The sequence below is a fragment of the Bactrocera oleae genome, chromosome 6 (assembly GCF_042242935.1).
Source record: "Bactrocera oleae isolate idBacOlea1 chromosome 6, idBacOlea1, whole genome shotgun sequence".
Lineage (NCBI taxonomy): Eukaryota > Metazoa > Arthropoda > Insecta > Diptera > Tephritidae > Bactrocera > Bactrocera oleae.
Genome location: NC_091540.1, coordinates 44,848,188 through 44,857,531, shown reverse-complemented (window position 1 = coordinate 44,857,531; position 9,344 = coordinate 44,848,188). Strand labels below are relative to the sequence as shown.

At 39.1% G+C, this 9,344-nt stretch overlaps 1 protein-coding gene across 1 annotated transcript; it reads left to right on the top strand.

Moving 5' to 3' along the window:
- The first annotated feature begins 294 nt into the window (after positions 1-294).
- LOC106621068 (calphotin) lies at positions 295-8,605 on the top strand. The gene is made up of 3 exons (XM_014239769.3): positions 295-767; positions 4,110-4,409; positions 4,475-8,605. Exons 1-3 carry the CDS (start codon positions 696-698, stop codon positions 7,487-7,489), a joined length of 3,387 nt encoding a protein of 1,128 aa, XP_014095244.3. The 5' UTR covers positions 295-695; the 3' UTR covers positions 7,490-8,605.
- Positions 8,606-9,344: the final 739 nt, after the last annotated feature.

Sequence of the window (9,344 nt, the reverse complement as noted above, 5' to 3'; positions counted from 1 at the left end):
GTGTACACAGCGCCTCACTGTCAATGCCATTGCCGCAGAGTTGGCAAGTCGGTGGCTTAACCGGTGTTGTGCTGCGGCTCAGCATAATGTCCAAACTCTAGCACACACACACACAATAACGTGCGCGCTTGCATACATATATGTGGGTGTTGTAGCTGCATGTGCTCGCGCCTATGTGTTTGCGCACTTCTTGGTGGTGTTGGTGTGGTCTCTTCATTGAATTCTTAATAAATCAAAGTGAAGAATATAAATGGCGAGTAACGCACCCGAAACAGTCGCAGTTAGTAACATTCAGCCAACGGAGCCTCACAGTGGAAGCGAGTGCGAGCTTTGGTCTGAAGCAACATTTTTTTTTAGAAAATTACAAACCACCAAGCCAACCAACAGACAGACATACGAAATAAATAGCCCAGCCAACAACAACAAAAAACAGAGTCGCAATAATACAGCGGATTAGCGGCAACTGTGCAAAAAACCAACAACAAAATTACCAAAAAGGATTAATGTGTATTTTCGGAAATTTTTTACGCGAATCTCAAACGAACTAGCTTTTGAAAGTAACAAAAATTAGCAAACGAAAACTGAAAGTGTGAAAAAGTGAACGTTTGATTTTCAGGAAATTTTTGTTTTTTAACAAATTCGTGGCATTTTTTTAGTGAAAAAAAAATTACAGCTGTCGCGAGCGTGAAGGAAATATGTGGAAGCACACTTTACTCTTAGTGTGCCTTAGTGGCTGCTGCCTGGCCGGACCGCTGCATGGAGTTAAGGTGCGTTGGAAAGAATTAAAAAAAAAAATTATTATTAAATTTGCAGGCTAAATGTCGTATGTGGATAGGAGTGCTTTAATTACACACACATACACATAGAAATATACTAATATGTGTGGTTCTTATCAAATTGGAAGTTGGAATTGTATTGAAGAGGAAACCGAACACATAAAAACTAGCAAACCACATACATGTATAATTATAAATATATATACAATATTAGTGTGTCTTACTGGCTCTCTACATACATGTAAGCACTTCCGTTAATCGTCGTGTGCCATTTGCGCGATGACAAACGGAAGTAATACGACCGTAGACCACAAAATGCGCAGGCGGTTGGTTGTTGCTCAAGGAGAAAGGTAGCGCCCAACATTTATAACCAGCAGCGCGGTTAAGACTCCGACTTACTTCATTCATTGAAATTCCAGACATTTAGTTATGCCGTCAAGAACTTAACAGACAAACATTTGAACACCGGTTTGATTCTGTATTATATACATGCAAACATTCTCTGCTTTCACGATGGCTCACTTCTTTTACCTCTTTCACTCTGACTCATTGGGTTGCCAGCTTTAGTCAATACCACGCCAAACCATATAAGCTAAGAATTTATAAAGCAAAGCAACAAAAACGTTTAAAAAATCGAACATAAATGCTGTAGAATAATTCTGAATTTTCAGCGCTTCCTATTCGGTCGTGTTGCAAAATGGTTATGCAGTCGCTGAAATGGTTTGCCGCTCCACTTTTGGGCTTCCTTTATGTAGTCTACGAATGGTCGGTATAGAACTTACATTTTAGGTACTTGAATATACACCCATTCTGCATAATGTCAAGAATTATGGATTAAAAAATAGGTGGAAATTAAAAAAAAGTTGTTTACGGCTACGTGGGTACCTAAGGAGCGATAGTGCAGTAAGAGACAATTTGTGAGCAAAAATTTCAACAATTTACTTATCAGCGATTCTGTTTCCATACGTCTTTCCATCATTTGTTATTTGCAAACCTTTTTAATTGATTTTTATATATTTATTTTATGTTTGGAAAAAGTCCATCAATCCTTTAAAATTATTAAAAAAGGCGGTGGTTTAGTTTTCTGTTTACGTCCTGCTCAACTCTCTGTGACAACTGGTTGTTTCTATATCCCGACTGCCGGATACACGCTTTTTAGTAGTATTCGTGGCAGTAGTCTTGAAAAATATTAAATAAGACCTCGTATGTATATATGGTTATTTCATTTTCATTCTATGCTATGACGTTTGTATCACCCAGAATAAATATCAGAGACCCTATTAAAATATATATTGTATATAAATGATCAACGTGACGAGGTAAGTCGATTTAGCCATGTCCTCTGTATCTGCCTGTCTGTCCGTCTGTACAGACAGTTTTTGAGATATCGATCTGAAATGTTGCACCCGTCCATTTTTCACCAAGAGACTGCTCATTTATCGGCACTGTCGATACCGGATCACTATAACAAATTGCTGCCATACAAACTGATCGCAATCAAATCCTTGTATGGCGAACTTATAAACTTGACAATGTATATCTTCACGATATTTGACAGCTATATAAACTGACCACTCAAAAATGATTTTATGAAATTCAATATTTTTTTAAGGATATTATAACTTCCGAGTAATCGAAATTAACATTTGTTCTTGTTTTCATATCACTTAATACTCTCCTATTATTGCCAGATTGGCTGGAATTCGATTAGCAACTTTTTTAGAAATATTACTTTAAGGCAATTTATTCTCAAAACTAGTTATAAATGTGAGAACCTTTTAAGAGTAGTTTGATTTCCGCATACAAATTCAAAAGAATTTAGACCATGAAGGGTTAGAATAAAATAATCAAATCAAAACTACAGGACAGATACTAACTTACAGATACAAACTTATTAAAAAAAAAAACTGGACACAGAGCGGTTTTATTAGCCTTTTGTTCATAATAACTCAAAATTCTCACGTAATATTCACTTTCTTAGTGCCTATATCATTTGTTGTCTCCTTCATCGATATCCATTATATTAAATAACGTCAATATAGATCTGAACTAACTTTCAGATTAACAATTATCGGCTATTTATATCGCCAAGAATATCAAAGTTTACCACAAAAGTGGAGAAACACCGAAAAAAAAACAATAAAGCAAGCGTAGTTCAAAAGATATTAGCAGCATACTCTAACTAATACAAAACAGATTGCAAAAAGATTTCGTTGCTTATATTTTTTATTATTTCGAGTTATGACGGGATCTTCTAGTAAACCTTCTGCGAGTAACTAAAAATTGAGCCAACCATTCTTGAAGAATTTCTTCAACTCAACATTATTGAACTGACGAACAAAGACTATAAACTGACGGCCACAGGTCATAAATCATTATAAATCACTGCGTCCACTGAATCATTGACGGCCTAAGTAATCAACTATTAAAGAGTCTCATTAAAATGCAACTAATCATGGTGACTTTTACGCAAATCGGAAAGTACGCAATAAAAAGAAATTAATATCAATAAAAAAACGATATTAAAATAAGCAACAAAGAAGCGAAGAGTCATTCGAAGCTACTAAGAAAAAATAAAGAAATATTAAAACTTCAAAAACAACTAAATAATTCGGCGATGTCGCAAGAAAATGCATCCGCTTAGCGTTCAGCAGGCGAACGAAAGTTTATTTACATACGCGCGCAGGTGCAACCGACTGCGGTTGAAGCGAAAAGTGTTAAAACAACGCAGTTCCGCGCAGACGCAATACTTACCAAAAATGTGCACTCTAATGGGAGACATTTCAACACACACACATAGATTATATATACTTGAATATATTTGTGCGTTTGTGGTTTCACTTCGCACCTAGCGTAGCCAAACTAGAACAGCAGGTGAAATTTTGTTTTGCAATTGCTTTTTGCCGCCCATAAGGCCAAGCGACCCATCGACGGTGCGGCCGCGCAACTGTTTGTTTCGATTACAGTTGCGCCATTTTGCAACCAAAATTGACGATTTGCTCGAACCGTTGATTGATTTCCAAATTCCACTACATTTCACCCAACAACAACACATCAGGCAGCGGTAAACGCCGCAGCACGCACGCCAAGCGACTGGCGCCCGCGGTCACGTGCGTATATGTGACAGTGGCGTAGCGTTTTTGGTAGCTACGATGCCTACTTGAAATGCAGCGCAGGGATTACATAAATTTCGTGCATGCATAATAGCAAAGTAATGAGGAGAAACTGATGGATAGATCTGGTCTAATGTGGGCGCTCTTTACACTGCCACAACCGTAGCTCTTTCTTCGCAAAAAATAAAAAATAAAAGGTTTGCAATTTGTCTACTTTCAGCGAAATGTACCCATTGTGCTGCGTGAAGAGGATGCCGAGCTTGAGCGTCCCGCACCAGAGCCACTGGCGCCTGAGTACCCCGAAATGCCGTCAACACTGACCTTGCCTAGCAATGCGACATCGATACGCGCCGACATCACCGATAGCTTCTCGTGCGATGATAAGGTTTATGGTTATTATGCGGACGTGGAGAATGACTGCCAGATATTCCACGTCTGTTTACCGGTAACGTATGCTGATGGCAAAGAGAATACATTCCGTTGGAGTTTCATCTGTCCTGAAGAGACTGTGTTCAGTCAGGTAAGTTGTTTCTTCGTAAATATACCAATGCATTATTCATTAACATCACTATTTTCTTTTCGTAGGAATCATTTACCTGTATGCGACGCGAAGATATTGCTTTCTCATGTGAAGACTCTGTTAACTACTATGAACTGAACCGCAATTTTGGTAATACAGAAGAACAGAACGTTAACTCCATTAATGTGCAAGCTAACGAAGAGCAAGCGGAAGCCCAACCAGCGGAGCCAGCTGAGCCCGTCGAACAAGAAGTGGAACAAGCTGTTGCCCAACAAGCAGCTGTTCCAGCACCAAAACCAGCCAAGCCAGTTAAGCCTGTGAAGGTGCAGAAACACAATCGTAGGAAGCCACAACCGAAACCACAACGAGACCAAGCAGTTTACCCCACCAATAAACTGCCATCAATTATGCCGTTACGCAAGATGCCCAATGTCGGTGCCATCGCACCTCTTTCTGTACCTGCTGAAGTAGTACCTGTACAATCAGCTAATGAAGATGAGGTAAAGGTAGTGCCATCCCGCTACAAGAAACGTCCCACTGTCTCATTCAATAGCGAGAAAGAAGTCGTTGAAGTGCCTGCCCAACCCTTCAAAATTGAGCTAGTGCACACTGTCAGTAACCCAGAATCATACAAACGTAGACGTCCCACATTGGCACACAAAAATAATATTGTGACTAAAGTGTCTGATGATGTGCCCGTTGCCGTCGAGACCGCCCCCGAAGCTGTAGAGGTTGTAGAACCTATTGTGTCAGCAGTTAAATTCGAATCCAACTTGGGTGCTAGTCCAGTACAAGCACAGAAGGAAATTGTAGCGGTTGAAGAACCTGTAGCGCAAGTTGGTGTAGAATTGCCAGTTGCTGACGCCGAAACTCCAATCATCGCAGATGCCGAACCACAAGCTTCTGAAACCGGTGAAGTTGCCGTGGACTCAGAGCAGACTTTGAAAACAATCGCCGTACAACCACTTGTTCCTCAAGCCGAAACTGAACAAGCGGATAATGCTTTTGTAGCGTCGAATGAGTTGGCGCAGCCAGTTGTAAGAGCTAAACCTGAAGATGTGTCGCAAATTGCAGAAGAAACAATTAAAATTGAAGAACCTATTGCTGAGGAAGTTTCAAAATCCGAAGAAGCCCCAACGGAAAAGGTGAAAAAAGTTGAGGAACCAATTGTGGCCGAGTTACTAGTACCATCTGAAGCAGAACCTGAAAAGGAAGCACAAGCCGTTGAAGCCATAGAATCTATCGAAGGTAAGCCAGCTGTGATTGTTGATGCTCTTTCAAAAGCGCCAACAGAAGAAAAACTAGAGGAAGTAGCCGCAGACCAACAAATCAATGTAGAAACTCCAACACAGTCTGAAGAACAAGCACAGCCTGAACAGTTTACTGAACATACCGAGGATCAATTAGCTGGCGCTTCTGAGCCACTTGCTCTTGAAGTCGAGCCCGAAGTGATTGCACCTATTGAAAATACAGAGGAATCTTTATCTGCTCTGCCCTCACTTGAAGAGTTAGAAGAACAGAAGCCAGCCAATGCTGTTGAAATTATGCCTGCTTCACCTGAAATGGAGCAACAAGATCCTATTGTACAACAAGCTTTTGAGGGCAATGAAGCTCACTTCCAGACTGTTGGCGGTTTCAAAGCAGTAGATCCCGAAGTGGCTGCGGAAGCGGAAGCACTTATCTCAGACTTCATCAATACTCTAAAGAGTGCTCATACTAATGAAAAACCCACTCTACCAGAACCAGCGGAAGAAGAAGCTTCTGTTGAAAGTGAAGATGCTAAAATTGAGATTGAAACACCACAGAGTGAAGAAAAAATTGTGGAAGCCGAACCCCAGCCCGAAGAAGTACCCATTGCAGCTGAATCCGAAATGAACTTACTGAAAACCGTAGCTCCTGAAGAAGCATTAGCAAGTGAAACAGAAAATGTCCCTGTTGTAGCAGACAACGAGCCGGTCACAGAAGAGAGTGTGAAAGTTTCACCTCTTCTTAAATTCCCAATCTCCAACAGTTTCCCTGCCAACATGTACCAAATTCCTGTAACAATCATTCAAACACCTTACGAAGAGGAAAAAAATGCCGAAACCGAAGTGCAAGAACCACAAGTGGAAATTAATGCGGAGGAAGTAAAATTTGAAGCACCAGAGAATGTAAAAGAATCAGCGCCAGCTGTAGCAGAAACTGAAGAACAATTGAAATTCCTGCCCGAAAAGACCGAAGCAGAAATTATCCCAGTTGCAGAAACCGAGCCAGAAGCTCAACCCGCTAATGTCGAGTTTGTTGAAACTGAACCCGAAACTGTGCAATCTGCTACCGCTGAAGGTGTGAAAACCGCACTAGAAGCTGTACAACCAGCTCTGACCGAAACTGTGGAGACTGTGCCAGAGGCTGAAAGAGAAGTAGCACAACTCGCCGCTCCTGTAGCTTTCAGACCCATCAGCATCGACGATATCGTTGAATTGGTTAAAGAGCGCTTAGATCAAGCACCCGCCGATGAGAAAGGTGCACCCATGGAACTTATTGTCGACTCAAGCAACGTCGACAGGCCTGTTGAGTTGAAATTTAGTTCGGAAAAAGGGTCAACGCCGCAAGAAGTATCAGCTGAACAAACACCTACCGAGGATATCATTTTTCCCATTTATCATCGAGTGTCCGAGCCTGAGGTCAGCGCTGTCCAAGTACCCGAATCTTTCATTGCAGAAGAGCCCAGCGCATTCGTGACGGAACTCAAAAAGTTACCAGTTGAAGCTGAGACCGTACAAAATGTAGTCGAACCGATAGTACAAACTGTAGAACAGGCTGTACAAACGAATGCCGATGACCGTGAAGCTAATGTAGCCGTCAAGTCGGCCATCAGCACTGAGACTGAGCGGGAAGCTGAAGTTGTGGCAGCGCCAGTCGCGAATATGCAAGAAACTGAGAGCGAAGCTGCTGTTGCGTCGGCTGATGCGCCCATTGAAACTGAAACCATCGAAGCTGAAAGTGCGAAGGCAAATCGTGCTTTAAGATCGCGCAGTTTGAGCAAAGCTAAAATTGATCCGCGTAAACGTCGTTTCCTCTTCAGATCGGATGCCAGTTAGATGCTGAAAACACCTAATTTATGCCCATTGTGAGCACACCCTGTATGCCACAGGGTGAGCGTGCGCGTAGAATGTACGCAACCCGCCCATAAAATTCCTACAGCTTAGGTTTCTAATTTTTCACTACATAATATACTCTGCTTTGCTCCACTACTACAACAACCACAAACATCGTTTGGGACTGAACGCGTCAGCGTCGAATTTTTATTGTGTGTTGGGTGTCACAGACAGGTGGACTTCAGCAGAACAGCAGAAAAAAAAATACTACTCAAACTTTATTTTCTTATTTAAGTTAAACTAATTTATGAATTTAGATCTACATACTACTTTTTTATATAAAAAATTATAAAAAATGAAAAAATGCAAAATTTAGAAAAGTGCGTGAAATTCACACAGTTTCGTTTGCCGAAGCCATATAAAAGAAGAAAATAATTTATTTTGTTGTTGGAAGCATTTTTGTTCAATGCTAAGAAATAGAAGCGATCTTAAGCACATTAAGGAGTGTAATTTTATATTTGCTGAATATATAGACACACATACCACATAAATATAGATAGATATCTTAAGAAAATGTTTTGGATGCTCCAATTTACTTAAGTTGAACAAAAGTGACAATTAAATAAAATTAAAAATGATAAAAAATATTTTAAAATCTTTAATTTATTTACGATAAATTAATATTTTCAAATGAAGAAACCAACAGTTTATAAAAAAAAAATTTCAGATTTCCGGCAACTACCACATATGTTAGCATGTAAGTAAACACTCCTACAAGAAATTAACAACAATTTGTATTTTCGATTTATCAGATGGAATTTAAGCTAAAAAATTAAAAAAAAAATTATGTTTTAAACAAATTTGGAACCACAAACCTCGTCACCTTGTTTGTTGGCAGCAGTCGTGCATAGGAATGGGTGCTTTAATTTTACTTATTGGCATTCATCCTTTGGACGATTGCTGTTGATGATTATTACCTGCTGAAACCCGCTGTGGGTTTTTCTTTTTTTGAGAAAAAAGAAACTAAAATGTTTATAATAAATTAAAACTTTCACTTTTCGGTGTCACAAAGTATATTGGCGTATATTGACGAAAGAACGAAATATTATAAACAAATTATTATAAACGAAACACTTTAAATTTAGTATTGAAATTAAACTATCTTTAATTTAGATAGCATTTTAATATTTCGCATCTTAAAAATTCCTTAAGTGAAAGCATTTTTATATACAGTACTAAAATTTTCTTTAAGCGGAAGACTAGAAATTTATTTTTATTTTTTAAAATAATTTAATTGAAAAAAAAGGTATAAATTTTAAAGTAAAATCGCACACATTAGGTTTGATCGCTTTGAACGCCCTAAAGGCTGTATTACTTTAGGATTTTATGAGAAACTTATTATAAGTTGTACTTAACATAAATAAAAACACTACTTTACAAAAAAAAATTATTTTATTGTTTTTAGTTTCGCAAGATATTTAATCGCATTAAGTTATTCCGGGCGCTGGGAATCTGTATTAACTTTTAACAATAAAAAAACTAATATTGCAACGGGTGTTTTTTTTCAACGTGGGGTTTTTAATTAGGCAATATTTTTTCGGTTTTTGGTTTGCGGGCTAACAAGATCCAACCTGTTCAAGTATTGAAGCCGGGCGACTATCAAGCGCATCGCATATTCGGTGAATGGGAACAAAATGAAATGGCCACCGATGCCGATTTTCACAAGAAATCTTTGTTCAGCGATGAAGCTCACTTTTGGTTGATTGGGTATGTAAGTAAACAAAATTGTCGCATTTGGAGTGATGATAGTTATCATAGCTATTGTTGAGACGCCATTACATCCTCAAAATGTCACTGT

Excerpts from the sequence above, each read along its gene's own strand:
- LOC106621068 (XM_014239769.3), top strand. The coding sequence starts at position 696 with ATGTGGAAGCACACTTTACTCTTAGTGTGCCTTAGTGGCTGCTGCCTG. Across the intron at positions 768-4,109 it reads GACCGCTGCATGGAGTTAAG|CGAAATGTACCCATTGTGCT; the intron begins GTGCGTTGGAAA and ends GTCTACTTTCAG. Across the intron at positions 4,410-4,474 it reads AAGAGACTGTGTTCAGTCAG|GAATCATTTACCTGTATGCG; the intron begins GTAAGTTGTTTC and ends TTCTTTTCGTAG.